This window comes from Stegostoma tigrinum, chromosome 44 (genome assembly GCF_030684315.1).
Source record: "Stegostoma tigrinum isolate sSteTig4 chromosome 44, sSteTig4.hap1, whole genome shotgun sequence".
Classification (NCBI taxonomy): domain Eukaryota; kingdom Metazoa; phylum Chordata; class Chondrichthyes; order Orectolobiformes; family Stegostomatidae; genus Stegostoma; species Stegostoma tigrinum.
In genome coordinates, this window is record NC_081397.1 from 5,577,703 (window position 1) to 5,597,794 (window position 20,092).

General features: G+C 46.2%; 3 protein-coding genes across 7 annotated transcripts; 1 reads left to right on the forward strand and 2 right to left on the reverse strand.

The window, feature by feature from the left end:
• Positions 1–1,178: 1,178 nt before the first annotated feature.
• LOC132206001 (histone H2B 7-like) lies at positions 1,179–4,749 on the forward strand. 3 transcript variants are annotated; one of them, XM_059642520.1, is made up of 2 exons: positions 1,179–1,260; positions 3,973–4,749. In XM_059642520.1, exon 2 carries the CDS (start codon positions 4,277–4,279, stop codon positions 4,520–4,522), a length of 246 nt encoding a protein of 81 aa, XP_059498503.1. In that variant the 5' UTR covers positions 1,179–1,260; positions 3,973–4,276; the 3' UTR covers positions 4,523–4,749. The 3 variants fall into 3 exon arrangements, with proteins under 3 accessions (XP_059498503.1, XP_059498504.1, XP_059498505.1); XM_059642521.1 differs by having other exon boundaries at positions 4,052–4,749; XM_059642522.1 differs by having other exon boundaries at positions 4,155–4,749.
• Positions 4,750–6,074: 1,325 nt separating this feature from the next.
• LOC132207299 (histone H3) lies at positions 6,075–12,345 on the reverse strand. Of its 3 annotated transcripts, XM_059642507.1 has the most exons (3): positions 11,833–12,345; positions 9,385–9,438; positions 6,075–6,216 (listed from the first exon to the last, which is right to left on the reverse strand). In XM_059642507.1, the coding sequence occupies exon 1, from the start codon at positions 12,328–12,330 to the stop codon at positions 11,920–11,922; it is 411 nt and encodes a 136-aa protein (XP_059498490.1). In that variant the 5' UTR covers positions 12,331–12,345; the 3' UTR covers positions 6,075–6,216; positions 9,385–9,438; positions 11,833–11,919. The 3 variants fall into 3 exon arrangements, with proteins under 3 accessions (XP_059498490.1, XP_059498491.1, XP_059498489.1); XM_059642508.1 differs by lacking the exon at positions 9,385–9,438; XM_059642506.1 differs by lacking the exon at positions 6,075–6,216 and having other exon boundaries at positions 9,334–9,438.
• A 1,289-nt stretch (positions 12,346–13,634) lies between these two features.
• LOC132206904 (histone H1-like) lies at positions 13,635–14,273 on the reverse strand. The gene has a single exon (XM_059642003.1). It carries the CDS (start codon positions 14,271–14,273, stop codon positions 13,635–13,637), a length of 639 nt encoding a protein of 212 aa, XP_059497986.1.
• Between the last annotated feature and the right edge of the window lie 5,819 nt (positions 14,274–20,092).

Consider the following 20,092-nt stretch of genomic DNA (forward strand, 5'->3'; position numbering starts at 1 on the left):
GTTCACTTTCAGGAATAGAAACCATATTTGCCATCTGTCTTGCAAAATTTCCTTTTTGTGGGAGGGGGAAGCATTGAAGTGTATTTGGCAACTAAGTTAAACAGTTTTCTACAGTGTCACTTGCCCCTCCCATAGCAGAAACATACAGAGAAAGATTGCCCTCTGTACCCGTGTTCATGTGGTTCAAACATGTGTACAGATTTCTAATTCCACTCATTAACACATACAGCAGAAACTGACGGAGAAATTGTTATTTACATTTCTATACCGTAACTGGCAGGTCCAAATTGCGAAGCACATTCACAGCACACTCACTGGCTGATAGGGAAAGTTTGATAAATGCCCTGAAATAGTCATGTAGCAGAGACTACCAGTTGCAGATTAATAACTGCACACTCGGATACAGAGCTGAAACGGACAGGGACTGACCGGTAAATAGACTCCGATGTTCACATGGCAGTTACTGACAGAACTTTTGATAACACGTCTATCATATCCACACAGCAAAAACTGACAGGAACAGATTAATAATAAAACTCCCGATTTCACATTGTTTACACTGACAGGTACAGTTTGATAACTAATCATACATTTTCTCAGCAGAATCTGACAAGTACAGATCGATAACTAAACTCAGATTGACAAGCAAATCCAAACAGGTATATAAATGACAACGACACTCACACATTGATCATTAGAAAGCCAAGGTGTAGGTGCACAACTACCCTCATTCACATGGCAGTAATGGAGAGCTACAGCTTGGTAACTACAGTCACGCACCTTCAGTACAGTAACTGTCAGAGGCCCACACTGCCCCTTGCAGCATCCCGCCCAGGCCCTTCCCCCTATAACCCACACACCACTGAACACCACGGGCAATTTAGCATGGCCAATCCAGCTAGCCTGCACATCTTTGGACTGTGGGAGGAAACCCATGCAGACATGGGGAGAATGTGCAAACCCCACACAGACAGTCGCCTGAGGCTTGAATCGAACCTGGGTCCCTGGCACTGAGGATGCAGTGCTACTCACCGAGCCACTGTGCTGCTCCAATTGTAATGATATTGAAATAATGATAATCATATTGTAATGATTAACTGAACATTGCATTGATCAATGAAATATTATCAAACTTGGCTGATGTTGATTTACAGGAGGGTTCTCTTCTGTCTTCCTCCAGGCAAATACTTGAGGGACTAAGAAAGTAATAATCCCTCGGGGCAAAGCCAAATGTCACCAGCTGCTTCTAACAAACAGAAGGTATGTTACCGCTGTCAGATCAGAGAACATCCTTTCCACAGTCACAGAGCAGATTGAGTCAGACACACATTGAGGTCAATTTCCAGTGAGATTTGTTCAAACAACACGGAGGAAATAGAAGTTTGTGGGGTTTTTTTACCATCATTCACAATGCACACCTGCCCAGTTTGAACAAATTTCAGCATTTAAATTTTTTTTTTCCCTAATATCTGTAGCTCGGGTAGTGGATAATGTTGTTGACTTGCTTTGTTGAGCTGGCTTGCTTTTTTTCATACAGTTCATCACCATGCTCGGTGGCATCATCAGTGGATCCTCCAATGAGTCTGTTATTCCACTCTGTGTGGAATTTATACTGGATGGTCCATTATGGCAAGTACTGTCATTTCTAGTTTTGATCTGTATGAGTTTTCATATATGGGGTATGAATCTATATGCTTATTGATTGAAGTATGGATGGAAAACCATGCCTCAAGGAATTCCTGTGTCTGTGTTTGGCTTGGGCTACCATAGTTACTTTGTCCCATATTAACCTGATGGCCTTTATTGTTTGAATATACGATACATTCAGACAACGAAGGCCATCAGTTGAAATGGGACAAAGTAATCATATAAAAACAAAAAAAAACTGTGTAGATGTTGTAAATCAGGAACAAAAAGGTCTGCGGCTCAGCAGTAACTGGTTCAGAGGAAAGGTCACTGGACCCGAAAGGCTAACTCTGTTTGTTTTTGCTTTACTGCTGCCGGACCTGCTGAGCTTTTCCAGCACTTTTTTTTTGTTTTTGTTCGATAAAGTAACGATTGCAGCCTAAGCCAAACATGGATGCACATGGGAATTCGTCAAGACATGGTTCTCCACACAAACACATAGAATTGGACCCCGTGTATAAACCCATACAGATCAAAACTGAAATAACAGTACTCAGCATGACAGACTGGACAGTGTAAATTCCAAGCAGAGGAGAACAATGTTGCATCATCAGAGGCTCCACTGATGATGGTGGCAAAATGTCTGAACAAAAAGAAGCCAGCTCGGTGACCAAGTCACTAACATCACATTTCTGCATTCATAGCCCATTGACGTTTACACTATTTATTTGAAGATGGATAGACTGAATACTCATCCAAAATATACACTCAGAAACTGAATCTCATCTACATTAAATCACGCTAATATAACAGCTACCACATAACAAATTGCATTGCATTGTCACAGAATATTACTGGCTGCCAAAGTTCAGCCACGTTGACAAATAGAAACTGACAAGCATGTGTTGATGCCTCTGCTCAATCAGTTACCTTTGTAGAAACAGGCAAAAACAGATTGACACTCACATTGACGTATAGTTTGCTTAAAAACATTCTCAAGTTCACATTATGAAAACTGATATGTACAAATTAATATCTATGCTCACATATCAAATTACCAGGACCTGAATGATAACTACACTTGCATATCCACATCATAGCAACAGAGATAACTCTCCAGGCTCCCAGCATAACTTAACAGGTCTGATTTTATCAATGCATTCAAATATCCACTTTTTTTTACAAAAACTGTTAGGTGCGTAACTACAATCCAATTTCACAAGCAGAATCTCATATTGATTACTAACTTCACCTACCAATATAGCAGAAATTGACAGAAACAGCTTGGTAATAACTTTCCCACTGTCATACAGCATGAACTGACAAGTATAGTTCGATAACTACATGTATATCGACAGTGCAGAATCTGACACCTACCTATTGATAACTACACATACTCTCTTACACACTGTCACTGAGCAGAAAATGAGAAATATAAATGGATAACTAAACAGACAAATTGACATTGCAGAAATTGAAAGGCTAGCTGGATAACTACAGTCATGTCTTCCTGCAGCAGAAACTGACAGTGATATGTTGATAACTAGTCACACCACTAATACGGTGGTAATAGTCGTGGATAGATTCATGATGCTTACGTGAACATCTAACAGAAACTGACAAATCACTACACTCTCATTCACATTGCGCTTACCAACAAAAAGAGGTTAATAACTACAACTACAGATATCAGAATGTATAAGGTACAAATGAATAACTGTGCTCAAACATTCACCTAGCAGAAACTGGCATTATAGATCAGGAACTGAACTCAGATGTTGAAATAGCAGAACCTGCCAGGTAGACACTGAAAGTGGTTTAAAGAAAAAAAACACGCTGGTACAGGTTGATAAACAAGGCACTTCAAATTTCAGAAACTGTCAGGGACAGATTGGTAAATACGCTCACACATTTACACAACACTAACTGTCCTAGAAAGATAAGTAAGCACACTCCTATTCACAATGCATCATATGCACAATTCACAATGAATCTATCCGTGACTATTACCACAGTGTTACTGGTGTGATATTATCAAAAGATGTAGAATAACTCGCGATTAAGATCTCTCAATTTAGAGAAAGCTCGGAGTTTGATCCGTGAACAAAATTTCGATTTGCGTTTGAAATTTCATTGTAGATCCTGGCATATCAATGATAACAAAGTGTGGAGCTGGATGAACACAGCAGGCCAAGCAGCATCTTAGGAGCACAAAAGCTGACCTCGACCGGAAACGTCTGCTTTTGTGCTCCTGAGATGCTGCTTGGCCTGCTGTGTTCATTCAGCCCCACACTTGTTTTTAATCTCGGATTCTACAGCATCTGCAGTTCCTATTATCTCTGGCAGATCCGCGTTGTGTCCCGCACTAACCAATCGCAGAGAAGCAGATGACATTTTCTAAAATTCTTTTAACCGAACCAATCAGGAACAAGGCTTTCCCCATCGTCATTAGCATTGCTGACGCATCAGGCTGCAAAAAGCGAGCTCCGAGCCCGCTTTCCCTTATTCTGTGTCTGACTTTGATACAGTCAATGGTGGAGGAGAAGAAAGGACAAGTTGCCAAGAAGGGTGCTAAGAAAGCGGAGAAGAGGGCGGCAAGAAGAGGAGAAGGCCCAGGAAAGATAGTTACTCCATCTACATCTACGAAGTGATGAAGCAGGTTCACCCCGACACCGGCATCTCCTCCAGAGCCATGAGCATCATGAACTCGTTCGTCAACGATATTTTCGAGCGTATCGCAGGGGAGGCTTCCCGCCTGGCCCATTACAACAAGCGCAGCACCATCAGCTCCCGGGAGATCCAGACCGCCGTGCGGCTGCTGCTGCCCGGGGAGCTGGCCAAGCACGCCGTGTCGGAGGGTACAAAGGCGGTGACCAAGTACACCAGCTCCAAGTGAGACACCTCACTGTGCTGAAAAAACAGCCCATCCAAAACCCAACGGCCCTTTTCAGAGCCACAACTTCCCTGAAACAACTGTTATTCTTTCGACGATTTTTGTGTTTTATAAGTGTTGTAAATTACTGATCGCTGACCCGATGTGCGCCTAATTTTCGGATGCATTCATATACATCTGTAATCGCTGCCTCTAGCCGGGGATCGAGGTAAACACCAATGAGTTACTTACAGCAGTTTATATGTGTTTGTATTACTCTCTGTCACTCGATCAGTTCAGAAGCTACAAGACCCGGTGGAGTATGAACCCTAACTCCTGGCAAACCAAAGTGCCCCATCTCCCTCGAGTTCCGTTTCACTTTTTTTTCATTTTCAAATTTCCACGAGGGTTTTGTCGGGTCGCAGAATGCTGTAAATTAGTTTTTATTTTGCTTTCGGGAGAGAATTTCAAAATGCACCACTATAAAACCAGAACAGCTGCCGGACAGATACAGTGAATGAGGTGCTTCCTGATCGAGTGCAATAACGGAGGTGGGGGGACACTTTAAAATATTGTCTAAAGACGGTGCGCGCGATTAATGCTCCCACCCGAAAAAAAAGTCATCGATTGATTTATTAATATATCAAGGTGTTTTTAAAATGCGAAATTAATAACCATGCGCAGCGTGCAGATTTTGGCTCCTTTATGCCGCTTGCGTTTAAGGTTCAGAAAATAAGATACAAAGTCAGAAATTGAAATTGCAGTCGGTTCGGGAATGGGGGAAAGGGAGATGAAGTCAAATATACATTCATAATCTAAAAGTAAATTAATTCGAGTATTCGTGCATTCTATTCTGTAAAACTTCTTCCAGTTTTGTACATATTGGCGGGCTTTCCGAGTTTGAAAGAAAGCGGTTGATAATTTGGCTCCTGGACGTTCCCGCCTCCTCCCCGGGCCCTCTCCGGATTGGTGAGGGAAGCAGATATCTGATTGGGAATGGAAACGACATTAGGAGATACCGAACAATGTGACCAATCAGCAATGGCCGCACCCCCATTCCTCCCGAAGGTATAAGAGGGCGGGATGAGGCCACATTGCAGCATTCTCTGTGAAAGTGTTTGCGAGTTTGTGGCAAAGTCTGGGAGAGGAAAGGGCAGTGGAGGGAAAGCTCGTTCGAAGGCCTCGTCCCGGGCTGGCCTGCAGTTCCCGGTGGGCCGTGTTCACAGGCTCCTGAGAAAGGGTAACTATGCTGAGCGTGTGGGTGCCGGAGCGCCGGTCTATCTGGCTGCGGTATTCGAGTACCTGACGGCTGAAATCCTCGAGCTGGCCGTTAACGCGGCCCGGGACAACAAGAAGACCCGCATCATCCCCAGGCACCTCCAGCTGGCCGTGCGCAACGACGAGGAGCTCAACAAGCTGCTGGGAGGGGTGACCATCGCTCAGGGCGGGGTGCTGCCCAAGAAAACCGCCGCAGGGGGCCCCACTAAAAAGTGAAGAGGCCGTTCTTTTATCTGACGACCCAAAGCCGCCCGCAACATCAGTGAAAGAATCTCAGACCTCGTTTCTGTTGGCTTGATTTAATTTTAAATATACAGAGCCTGGGACTTGGCAACGTCAAATTTCAATCACATCGTTCGTTGATCTTGTAGTTGTCACAGTTCGATAGAAAATGAAATCGATCCTGCCGCTGCTGAATTCGGTAATTTTTTCACTCTGAGCTGGTGGCCAATGAGCAGAGGAAGAAATTATCATGAGCTTATTATAAAATTGCAATTTGTAGTAAAATTGGAGAGCAGAATAATAGTTTTGCAACTGCATTTTCCAGTCGCCCTGCTTGTCGTTCACGGCCAATTTCACATCTCCCTTAAATCACATTAGAGAAAGCTGAAGTGAGCCCGGGTCATTTGCTTCTGATAATGAACGGCCACTGACCCTCTGTGCATTAATCTCAGGTACATCTTCTTTTCCTGCCTTTGGTATTGTCGAATCCTCAGTGTGGAAGCAGAGCATTTGTCCTGTCAAGCCCTGAGCGAGCCTCTGAAGAGCATCTCACCCAAACCAAGCCCCTTTCTATATCCCTGTCACTATTTCCATGGACACAGGGCGATTTAGTGTAGCCATGCCACAAAAAGTGCACATCTTTGGACTATGGGAGGAAACCAGAGGACAGCCTCAAAGACACTATAAAGGTCATCCTCCAGCCTACAAGTTTCCAGGGAAAAATAGCTTCTCCACCAAGCCGAAACCCTTACAAATCTTCCATGGATATTTAAGCTTGAAACTTTTTTTACTTTAAGTCAATCTGGCTGTTCCCCATCTTAAACCTTGGATGAACTGGTTAGTCCATTCCCTACTGCAGACTAGGAGTGCAGCATCAAAAAGGGGATGACTGGGGCTGTTACAGAAAATTCAGAGGAGAAGGCCTCAGCAAATCCATCAAAGATACCAACCCGCAGGACTGAACCAGTTTAGTGGCCCCAACCAACCACATGGAGTCCCCCCCACCTGTGGGCAACTGCCAAACACCACAGTGGGGAACAACGTGGAGCAAAGCAAGCAAGTGGACAGACAGATCCCACCCTGATGCTCTCTATGCTTGGTTTGTGCAGAATGCCAGCAGCATGGTGTCCACTGCCCCACCAGGCCCCAATGCACCTGTTCTCTTGGTCACTGCAGTTGTCAGATCTGACTTCCTGGTGCGAACACCCAAGGAAAGAGAGCTGGACTGAAGCACCAACTGTGCACTTCATTCCTGTGGGGAATTAGTCGCTGACCTCTTGGATGTCTCCCTCCTACAAGCTGTACTCTGCACTGGCTTGGATAATGGTGGACTTCTGTCAGTACCTAAAATCACATGCAATGTGCCTTCATCACTACTGCCCAATGGCTCTGGCATTGAAAATCGAGAAGTGCCTAGAGATGCAGGTCATGGCCCACTTGAACTCTGGAAATTTAAGCCTGCCTCAGTCCCTTGCAATTTTCCCCACTAATCTAACAGGCCCACAGCAGATGCCCTTTTCCCAGCCCTGCAACCATCCCTGGAAAATCTGGGCAACAAGGCCACCTACATCAGGCTTCTGCTAATCAACTACAGCTCAGCATTCAACACCATTATTCCTTTCTGATGGATCTCAAAACTAACACCACCTCAGGTTTGGCTCCACCCTGTGCAACCATCACCTCAGCTTCCTGAAACTCACACCAAATCGAGAAGATAGGCAACTGCATCTCCATGATAACATTCAAACACTCCAACCCTCAAGAATGTATTCTCAGGTCCCTACTGTACTCCTTGTATACTCATCATTTTTGTCAAATTCTGGTTGAATGTCATCTATACATTTGCTGTTGACACCACTATGATAGGATGGATAACAAATGATGATTCAGATGACAGGAAGGAGATGGAGGATTTGCAGACATGGTGTAATGAAAAAGAAAGCTGAGTATTGACAAAAAGAAAAGAACTTATAATTGACTTCAGAAGGAAAAGAGCAGAACACCCCTCATCTCCAATAGAGAAGGGTGCTGAGAGTGTCAAATTCCCAAAGAGTTACAATAACCAACAGCCTTTATAGGACTTCCCACGTAGATGCAATGATAATGAAGGCATAAAAAAGGCTTCTTCTCCTCAAGCTGCTTGTGTATTTGGCATGTTACTCATGCACCATAGAAAGTGTACTGTCTGGGTTCATAAAGGCCTGATATGGAACCTGCTCTGTCCTGTTCCATGAGCAACCATGGCAGGTTGTGTTCACACCCCACACCATAATGGGAGCCAACTTCCCAAACATGGGCTCTTGTTGCTGTGCCAAGCCTGACAGATCAAAACCCATCCCAACCCCAGTAATGCCCTCCTATAACCTGTTCCATCAGGCAGAAGATACAGAAGCTTGAACACACACCAGCAGGTTCAAGAACTGATTCTTCCCTGCCATTTGGACTCACAAATGGACATTTTAAGTTTAAGAAATCTTTGATCTTGCCTTGCATAGCATACATCCTGTGGAGTGTAACTTGTATACCTTATTCTTTCCATTTTTCACATTATGACCTGTATGTGCTTACTGACTATGATCTGGCAATATTGCTTGCCAACAAAACCATTCACTATTTAGGAACATGTCACAATAAATCTAATCAAATGCTTGTCTTTGTGATAGCAGAGAGAGCAGAATGGAATGCATTATTCCAACAGAGTTCTAATCCATGTCCTGTACAGCTGCAACATGGCCTCCCAAATACTGTTCTAAATGTACTGGCCAAATTTTCCTAATGATGATACCATTAGCACCCAATGCTAAAACAGATGTTAAACAAGATGTATTCTTATTTTCAAAAGGTGGAAAAAACCACCCCAGTGCCCTCCCGACAGAAACTTCTGTGCAAGATGTGATAATGAGCTAATGGGCCAGTTGGAGGTTTCAGTTCAGTGGCAGTTAATGCAGCTACATTGTATGTGTTGAGAGATGATTAAACAAAAACAAAAATGGCAATTTCTGATCAGGATCCAGATTCACAACTGATTTTGTGAACTGGAGGAGTGTGGCAAAGATATTGTCAATTCACACATTCTTTCCAAGCAGTTTTGAAAGGCAATCACTTCACATTGAACATCTGTCTCTGCCTCACTGATATGAAAACAGCACGTAAAAACACATTGCTGACTTTACCTTCACTCAATTGTTCAAAATGTGGGAAACTGGCATATTTACTGTCAACCCCTCATGCCTCAAGCAGCTTGTGAGCAGGCCTCATCACGAGATATTCAATCCTTATCATCAAAACCCTGAAGTTTGCATGCATGTTACATTTATTATAAATACAGAGATTAATGCAGTTTGAATTTGTTCAGATGGTCAGCATCACTGCCTGGGCTAACCCACCTGTAATTGCCCAGAGAGCCATTAGCACTCAGTGCTGAGAGTGTGGAGTCACACCTAAAAAGGGAGAGAGAACACAATAAACTCCAATAACTTATTGATCAGCTACTTCCATTTGTGCAAGTTGCTTTTTTATACTCCATTTCCAGGGGTGACAAGCCCTAGTGGAGTATGTACCGTGTGCTTCACCCCCTGTCAAACAAAGCAATTACCTACTATTTGAGTCAGGGATAATGGGAACTGCAGATGCTGGAGAATCCAAGATAACAAAGTGAGATGGATGAACACGGCAGGCCAAGCAGCATCGTAGGAGCAAAAAAGCTCCTAGTTTCGGTCTTAGGCACTTCATCAGAAAAGCAGGATAGGGAGAGGATTCTGAAATAAATAGGGAGAGAGAGGGGGAAGGCAAACTGAAGATGGATGGAGGAAAGCATAGGTGGAGAGGAGAGCACAGGTGGGAAGGGAGGGGATAGGTCAGTCCCAGAAGGATGGACAGGTCAAGGGTGGGGTTATAGGTAGGAAATGGAGGTGTGGCTTGAGGTAGGAGGGGGTCACAGGAGGCAGCAGCAAGGTGGGCTGGTTTTGGGATGCAGTGGTGGATGGAGAGGGGGTGGTGGTGTGGGAGGGGAGTTTTTGAAGCTGGTGAAATCCACCCTGATACCATTAGGCTGCAGGGTTCCCAAGCAGAATAAAAGGGTTGCTGTTCCTGAAAATATCAGGTGCCATCATTATAGCACTGCAGGAGGCCCAGGACAGACATGGCATCTGACGAATGGGAGGGTGAGTTGAAATGGTTCACAACTAGGATTTGCAGTTGTTTATTACAAACCGAGCATAGGTGTTCAGCAAAGTGGTCCTGAAGCATCCACTTGTTTTCTCCAATGTCGAGGGAGCCACAATGGGTACAGCGGATGCAATATACCACATTGGCAGATGTGCAGGTGAACATTTGCTTGATGTTGAAAGTTACCTTGGGCCTGGGATGGGGGTGAGGGAGGTGGTGTGGGGGCAAGTGTAGCACTTCCTGCGGTCTCAGGGGAAAGGGCCAGGTGTGGAGCGAACAAGGGAGTTGTGGAGAGAGTGGTCACTCCGGAAAGCAGATAAGGGTGGGGATGGAAAAATGCCTGTTGTGGTGGGGTCGGATTGTAGATGGAAGTGTCAGAGTTCACCTCCCAGTCGCAAACCATTTTAACTCCACCTCCCATTCCTCTGACGACATGTCCAATCCAGGCCTCCTGCAGTGCCATAATGATGCTAACCAAAGGTTGCAGGAACAGCAACTCATTCCACTTGGGAACCCTGCAGCCTAATGGTATCAATGTCAATTTCACCAGCTTCAAAATCACCTCTACCCCATTGCATTCCAAAACCAGCCCAGTTAGTCCCTGGCCTCCCCAACCTGTTCTTCCTCTCACCTATCCCCTCCTCCCACTTCAAGTCGCACCTCCATTTCCACCCTGCAAACCTCATCCCACCCCCTTGACCTTTTGTTCTTCCCCCAACTGACCTATCTTCTCCTCCATCCATCTTTGGTCTGCCTTCCCCACTCTCCCCATTTATTTCAGGATCCTCTTCCCATCCCCCTTTCCTGATGAAGTGCCTAGGCCTGAAATGTCAGCTTTTGTGATCCTATGATGTTGCTTCCCCTCTGTCCATCCAGCTCCACACTTTGTTACCTCCTATTTGAGTTCCATGGGTAGTGACATTTTGCACTATTATTTTTCCTTCTCTAAAAATCCATGAGATTTGACTGTGCAGCTGCAGAGACCTTCTGCTGTGCTGTGACAGTAACTTGCAACATCTCAGTCCAAGCCAGAATATTGCTGAAACAGATATTTACATCCAGCTGGGCTATGCCAAACTGGAGTAGACCCACTTACCTGCATTTTACCTAAATCCCTCCAAACCTTCCCTATTCGTGGACATATACAAGTGTCTGTTGAAAGTTAACTACATATACAACACAAATTACTGTCTAAAAAAGTAGTCCCTCTTATCCTTATTACAACTTCCCTTACTCACCTGAAAAAATATACCTCACTCCAGTTTGAACCGGATAACCCCAGGGAAAAGATCCTTGCGATTCACCTTATCTATGCCCAAAACACTCTACCAGAGAGATAGCGCAACCCCTCTACTCCCAGCAATAGCTCTCAAAATGAGCAGAGCTAAAACTGAGACCTCCAGCCACATAGCAATAACAGGAAGGTATCTTTTGCAAAAAAGATAAGGATGGAGAGGTGCTTTACTGTCACTCAAATATCCTACACACCGGGAGGCTTCAATTATGGACTGCGATCAATTTATAACTTCCCTACAGCAACACGCGTTTTGTTTTAGTTAACGGGACAAATCCACTTGGCGGCCAGATTGAATTTCTTTCATAACAGCCGGAACGACACAATACAGCAGCAGAAAAAACACGGGCGCATAATAAAGAACAACGCCTACCGATTGCTGCTCGCTCTGGATAGTGTAGTGGCTCTGAAAAGAGCCGATGTTTCTCGGGGTGAATGTGCACGGTCGGGCACGCTCCTTTTAGGCGCGCTCCCCGCGGATCCGGCGGGCCAGCTGGATGTCTTTGGGCATGATGGTGACCCGCTTGGCGTGGATGGCACACAGGTTGGTGTCCTCAAACAGCCCCACCAGGTAAGCCTCGCTGGCCTCCTGCAGGGCCATCACGGCCGAGCTCTGGAAGCGCAGGTCGGTCTTGAAGTCCTGAGCGATCTCCCGCACCAGGCGCTGGAACGGCAGTTTGCGGATCAGCAGCTCGGTGGATTTCTGGTAGCGGCGGATCTCCCGCAGAGCCACTGTGCCGGGCCTGTAGCGATGAGGCTTCTTCACTCCGCCCGTGGCCGGAGCGCTCTTGCGGGCCGCTTTGGTCGCCAGCTGCTTGCGAGGAGCTTTTCCTCCGGTGGATTTGCGCGCTGTCTGCTTGGTTCTGGCCATTCTCTCTGTAACACACACAAGCCGCTGCTATCAATGCTGATCCAGCTGGGGCGCTGCCTATTTAAGGGAATGGAGAGCCCGCCCTAGAGCTAGGATTGGATACAGCCCCGTCCCTCAACCCCCTGAGAAAAGCCGCTGAAGGACAGAAAAGGCAGTAAAATGATTATTGGAGGCTGATTGGTTAAGTTGAAATGACAGTTGGTCACTTTCAAAAAGCCCGCCGATTTTACCCTCGCAATCCTGAGTTTAAGGTAAATATTTAAAAGGAAAATAAAGTCCGACTCTGATCAAATCGTGTATTTTGCAAACTAAGTTTTTTTAAAAAAAACTACATCAACGGAGACAGGACGCGGGATTATTGTCTCGTCTGTCTGTAACAGGCATGAGGGAAGGGGGAGGGGGTGTAATAAGGCCTGGACAAACTGACAAACCGAACGTGTAACTACCGTTAATGCATCTAAACACTGCCGAATAAAGCATTTTAAAAGCTAATATGGTGTAACACTGTGTAACGAATAAATTTACACAAATTCAATTTAGCGGCACATCTATCTTTCACCTAGTTAATAATTAGTCCGAAAATAATTTGGCATTGCTTCCTGCAACAGACAGATGGAAACAAAATTAAAACATCTGCAGGTGTCCCTGAATCAAAACTGAACGAAATATCATTCCTGAAACTGTTAAATACAGCAATATATGCTCACTCCAGCCCCAACTGGATCTGGAAATAAAACTATTCTACACAATGGTAGGGAACACAATTCTCGGCAAAAAAAACGAACTGCGGTCTCGAGTTTCATGTACGAAGAGGATAAAAATAGGGATTTTTTTTCAAAGCAGTAGTGATATAATTAAACGCCCATGATCCGGCCGTTCTTAACAAGACCACACGGTTGCTTCCATTTCAACGTCAGTTACTATTCCCCCAGCTGAATGAGACAAAATCATTTATTGGGGATTGTGTGGCGAAGAGGTGTTTCAGGGCCTGTGTTACTCTCTTTGAGACTCTCTCCCTGAATGTGTGAAAAGCAGACTGACATGAACTGACACAACACCTGAGCCTATCACCAGTGTGAGCAGGACCTCACACTGACCTATTGTAGTGTACGGGAGAGGGGCTGAGTGTAAATACGGTAGGTAAATCCGGACTGGTTATTCCCATAAATTAGTGTACAATCTATTCCTGCACTCGGAGCGAGGACAGGGATCATTTGATCCGGGCTCAGCTCTTTCCTGGAGAGATGTGGGTGGCTCTGAGAAGAGCCTTTGGGTTCAGGTGGTTACACGTTACACCGACTGCTTCATTTCTTTGCTGCTTTCTTGGTCACTTTCGCTTTGGCCTTCGCCTTCGTTTTCACCGATTTCGGGGCCGGTTTTGCAGCCTTGGGGCTCTTGGTCTTTTTCACCTTCTTCACGGGAGTCTTTTTCTGAGGCGCTGCTTTCTTCGCCGCTTTCTTTGGCGTTGGTGCCTTCTTGCCGGCCACTTTCTTTCCTGTTGCTTTCTTGGCTGGGGATTTCTTCGCTGCCACCTTCTTGGCCGTTGTTTTCTTCACGGCTGCTTTCTTGGCGGCTGCTGCGGGTCTCGCCTTCTTTCCCACTTTTGCCTTGACCTGATTCTTTGGGAGTTTGAAGGAGCCGGAGACGCCCTGGCCCTTCACCAGAACCAGGGAGCCTTTCGCCAGGCACCTCTTGGTAGCCATCCTGATCTGTGCATTCTGCTTCTCCACATTGACCCCGCTTCTCTGCAGCGCCTTCTTTATAGCGGCCAGAGACGTCCCCTTCCGATCGCTGTTCTCCCCGACAATCTTCACAATCCGCTCGCCCAACCCGGGACCGGCTGGTTTTTTCCTGGGGGCCGCCGCCTTCTTCTTCTTGGGAGTCTTGGGTTTAGTGCTGGCGGAGGCTGGAGGAGCCGTTTCGGCGGCTGCACTGTCGCTCATGTCGGGAACTCTGCGCTGAATCTCTCTCTGTCAGACTGAGCTGGGTCAGCAATGAAGCTGCTGGTGGCGGCACTGAGCAACTTCAAGGCAGCGAGCGGACGGCGCGGAGACAACCTGCCCTCAGCTCCCTGCTCCTGCTGCCTCTCTGTGTTTCTCTCTCGGCAGAAACTCTCCAATTCCTCTGCAATTCCGCATCTCCAGAGAGCCAGGCTCGATCGTTCTTGACCATGACACGGGAAGGTTTGCGGCCAAAAAGTTTTCACTCGAATTGACGGCTCCGTTGTCGAGTTACACGCATTTTGCTGTTGCACTGATCGCGCTCTCTGAGCTGAGCGCTGGCATTATCCTCACATTTGGGCTGGAATCTTGAAATCAACAAATACACAGCCTTGAATTCTAGCTTTGGGGTTTAGTGGGGGAGCAGGTGGATAAATGGAATTGAAAATATTTTCGATCTGCACAAGAGAGATTCGGAAATATCATGATATGAGCGGACAGACAAACACAGTGACGTTAGACTAACCCGCCCGCCCTTTCCCCAAAGTCTCTCTGATTCAATATTCACATCCACACAGTCACAGGCCAGAAACATCGCCAAATGTAAATGTGGAAGGATATCATTTATTTTCATTTCAGCTTTTGCTCGGATATCAGGGAGTTCGTTGGAGATTTTCCCCTCAGTAACTGTTAAACTCTCTGAGGCCGGTGTGCCGGAGATTCGCTCTTCTCCAGATTCAGCTCCAAAAGCCAATCATCTGGTTTGAAGTTATATGGATCACCCAGATCAGTTTTTGTTTTTTATTTTCATTCCGGTGACAACCTGAACATCGGTTCTAGGAGTAATCAGACATAGAAACACAAATAATGGCAACTTGGCCGAACCAATGGGCCCTTCAAACCTCTCCTCCAACTCATCATGAAAATGGCAGGTCATCTAACTCAATAGCCTGTGTCCGTTCTTCTCTCATATGGAGTCGTTCAGCAAGGATGCATAACGTTCAGTACAACCATAACATGCCGAATATAATGCCAAACTGAACTAGTTCCACCTGCCTGTCCCTGGCCTGTTCCCTTTCAAACTTGTCATATTTACCTACTTATCAAATGCCGTTTCAAGACTGTATGTGTGGCCACATGGGCCGTTTCGTCAGAAAGTTCATTTCACTTGCAGCAGGCTCTGTGACAATAAAACCCTCGTGTCTTTTGTTTTAATCTCTCTCCTGTCACTGTAAAAATGTCCACGCCGCTCCTCAACCCTCCCCATCCCAGGAAAAAGACAACTGCCATTAACTCTGTCTCACCCCTCATTATTTTATGAACTTCTATAAGGTGACTTTCAACATGCTACACTCTAGTGAAAAAAAAACTCCCAGGCTGTCCATCCTTTCTTTATAACTCGAAACCTACATACTCGGCAATTACTGGTGAGCCTCTTTTGAACCGTCTCCATCTTAATACTGTCCTTCCTCTAACTGGCCAACTGGCCTCACCCAATGCCCTGTGTAATGTCAATGTGATTGTCACCTCCTAAACTCAAAGGACTCAGCAGTGAAGGAAAGCGTGCCAAACACCTTCTTAACCATCCTGTTGAGGTGTGATGCAGACTGAGAAGAATTCTCGGCCCTTCTGTTCTGCAACATTACCCATTAATTGTACAAGGCCTACCCTTGTATGTTGCACCAAAATGCAAAACCTCACAGTTATCCAGTTGAACGCCATTTTGCAGCCCAACCGATTGGATCAGGATCCCTTTGCAATCTCAGAAAACCTTCTCCACTCACTGTGCTACTAACTTTGCCAGAATTCACAAACGTGCTTACCATGCCTTCTATATTCTGATTCAAATCATTTTTTATAAATGACAAACAAAAACAGAGCCAGTACCAATCCCTGTGGAAACCACTGGTGACAGGTCCCCAGTCTGAAAGAAAAAAGCCCTCCACCTTCACTCTCTCTCTATTGCCATTAAGCCAATTATACCTTGATTCCCTTTATTCACAATTGCTACACCCTATAACATTTTGAAATCATATAGTGTGTTGGATGCAGCTGATTTCTGCAGTAGACAATTCCAGAGGCATACCGTTCTCTGTATGAAGAAAGCTCTCACTTTCTCAGCCCTAAATGTCCTATCCCATCTCCGAAAGATGTCACTCACGCCATCAGGAATATTTTTCCAGCATTTATATTGTTTCTGTCTGCCAGTGTCTTACAGATTTCTAAGAAAATCCCTCATTATTCTGAATTTAAGTACATAAGTTCACAAACAATTCAATCTCTCCTTCCATCCCAGCAATCTGCCCACTAAAACTACCTTTATAGTAACACCATCCTTCCTCAGATAAGGAGGCCACACCTGCTGTCAGTATTCTCGATGTTGTCTCACAGATGCTCTGTTAAATTGTCACAATTTCTACTTTTCTCCTGTACTCTAATTCTCTCTCCATGAAGGAAAACATACCTGTTGCCTTTCTCACTGCCTGCTACACCGACATGCTTAATTTCAGTGATTGGTTTGTGAGGACACCCAGGTCTTATTGCAAATTCCACTGTGCCCATTTATTGACGTCCAGAAAAAAAAGCGTCTTCCTTTTATTTTGCTACCAATGTGTATAACCTTACATTTATGCAGATTACACAGTGCCATCCTGGGTGAAATTGAGGACACAGTAATGGGAAGGGGAGTTGAACTGGTTCGCGACTGGGAGGTGCAGTTGTTTACTGCGAGTGTAGATGTTCTGCCAAGCAGTCCCCAAGCCTCCGCTTGGTTTCCCCAATGTACAGAAAGCCACATCGTGTACAGCCGACGCAGTATACCACATTGGTGGATGTGCAGGTGAACATCTGCTTGATGTGGGAAGTCATCTTGGGGCCTGGGATGGGGGTGAGGGAGGAGGTGTGGGGGCAAGTGTAGCACTTCCTGTGGTTGCAGGGCAAAGTGCCGGGTGTGGTGGGATTGGACAAGCGAGTCACGGAGAGAGTGGCCTCTCCAGAAGGCAGGCAAGGGTGGGGTGGGAAAAATGTCTTTGCTGGCTGAGTCGGAGATGGCAGAAGTGTCGGAGGATGATGCGTTTTATCAGAGGTTGGTGGGGTGGAAATCAACATAGAACAATACAGCACAGAACAGGCCGTTCGGCCCTCAATATTGCGCCGACCTGCGGACTAATCTAAACTCCTCCCCAACACTATCCCATCATTATTCATATGCTTATCCGAGGATTGTTTAAATGCCCCTAACGTGGCTGAGTTAACTACATTGGCAGGCATGGTGTTCCATGCCCTTACCACTCTCTGAGTAAAGGGCCTGCCTCTGACATCTGTCTTAAATCTATCACTCTTCAATTTGTAGCTATGTCCCCTTGTACAAACTGAAGTCATCATCCTCGGAAAAAGACTCTCACTATCTAATCCACTGATCATCTTGTATGTCTCTATTAAATCACCTCTTAGCCTTCTTCTCTCCAATGAGAACAGACCCAAGTCCCTCAGCCTTTCTTCATAGGGCCTGCACTCCAGACCAGACATCTTCCTGGTCAATCTCCTTTTCATCTTTTCCAATGCTTCCACATCCTTCCTGTAATGGGGGGACCAGAACTGCACACAATGTTCCAAATGAGGCCGCACGAGCGTTTTGTACAATTGCATCATGACATCACGGCTCTGGAACTCAATCCCTCTACCAATAAAACCTATCACACCGTAAACCTTTTTACCAGCACTATCAACTTGGGTGGCGACTTTCAGGGATCTATGTACATGGACACCAAGATCCCACTGCACATCCGCACAACCAAGAATCTTTCCATTGATCCGCTATTCTACCTTCCTATTATTCCCCCCAAAGTCAATCACCTCACATTTATCCATATTAAACTCCATTTGAAAACTTTCGGCCCAATTCTGCAGTTTATCCAAGTCTCCCTGCAACCTACAACATTCTTCCACACTGTCCACCACTCCACCGACTTCAGTGTCATCTGCAAACTTACTAACCCATCCACCAATGACTGCATCCAAGTCACTAATAAAAATGACAAACAGCAGTGGTCCCAAAACAGATCCTTGAGGCACACCACTTGTGACCGGACTTCAGGCTGAATATTTTCCATCAACAACCACTCGTTGCCTTCTTACACAAAGCCAGAGGACTTTGGGATTCGCTTGGGGCCATTATTGCGACGGCGTGGTGTGGGGGATGAGGTACGGAAAATGCGGGAGACACGTTCGACGGTGTTCTCGATCGCTGCGGGGTGGGGGGGGGGGTGTTGCGGCCCTTGAAAAACGGGGACATCTGGGATGTGCAGGAGTGGATTACCTCATCCTGGGAGCAGATGCGGCAGAGGCAAAGGAATTGGGAATAGGGGATGGAATTTTTGCAGGAAGGTGGGTGGGAGGAGGTGTATACCTGGTAGCTGTGGGAGTCGGTGGGCTTGAAATGGACATCGGTTATAGGTGGTCGCCTGAGATGGAGACTGAAAGGTCCAGGAAGGTAAGGGATGTGTTGGAGATGGTCCAGGTGAATTTGAGGTTGGGGTGGAAGGTGTTGGTGAAATGGATGAACTGTTTGAGCTCCTCTTGGGAGCATGAGGCAGCGCTGATACATTCATCAATGTGACGGAAGAAGAGGTGGGGTTTGGGGCCAGTGCAGGTGCGGAAGAGGGGCTGTTCCACATAACCCACAAAGATGCAGGCATAGCTTGGGCCCATTCCTCAGACGACATGTCCATCCTGGGCATTCTGCAGTGCCAGAATGATGGCACCCGTAAGTTGCAGGAACAGCAATTCATATTCCGCTTGGGAACCCTGCAGCCCAATGGCATCAATGTGTATTGTATCAGCTTCAAAATCTCTGCTCCCACCACTGCATCAAAAAAACAGCCCAGCACGTCCCAGCCTGCCTAACCTGTTCCTCCTGCTCTCCTATCCCTTCCTCCCACCTCAAACTGCACCTCCGTTTCCTACCTCCTAACCTCGTCCCGCCCCCTTGACCTGTCCGTCCTCCCCGGACTGACCTATCCCCTCCCCACATCCAACCCATACTCTCCTCTGCACCTATCTTCTCCTCTATCCATCTTCGGTCCGCCTCCCCATCTCTCCCTATTTATTTCAAAATCCTGTCCCCATCCCCCTTTACTGATGAAGCGCCTCGGCCCGGAACGTCAGCTTTTGTGTTCCTAAGATGCTGCTTGGCCTGCTGTGTTCATCCAGCCCCACAATTTGTCACCATAAGATTAGGCGTGATGATTTGACTTAGGGAGCACATCTAACGGGCCGAATGGCCGTTAGCTACTCCACTTGCCCACCAGATTGTGAGAGAGCCGGAGGGAGGGAGTTATTAACATGGTCCGGGAAACGATCGAAATTCATCGTTCAGCTTCTGTTTCACGCTCTTTTTTGCGAATTGGTATTGAATCGTGGGAAAGAAAAGTCATTATATACAAACGGTCTCTGCTCTTTCCCCCACGGCCCCCAGTTGCTTTGCTGAAACTGGGTGTAAAGTGAATTGGGGAAATGATCAATTGATTTCTGTTGCTGGAAATTATTTGGAAAAGTAGCTCATGCGCGATTTTCCCCTCGGAAAAAGTACATTTGGCTGTTGAGAGGAGCGCATGCGTGAGGTCCTCCCCCTGCGCTGCCATTGAGGGGCATTTACTCAGTGAGTGGAAGAGGTTTGTTTGAAACAGACCGCAATGGAGAGACCAGCGCCCAGGGAAGCGAGAGAGCAGCAGGCTCCTTCCGGCAGCGCATCGAGATGTGAATCTGGGACACAGAGGGGGCTCCGAGACCGGCATTGATTCGGGCTCAGTTCAGGGAGAACC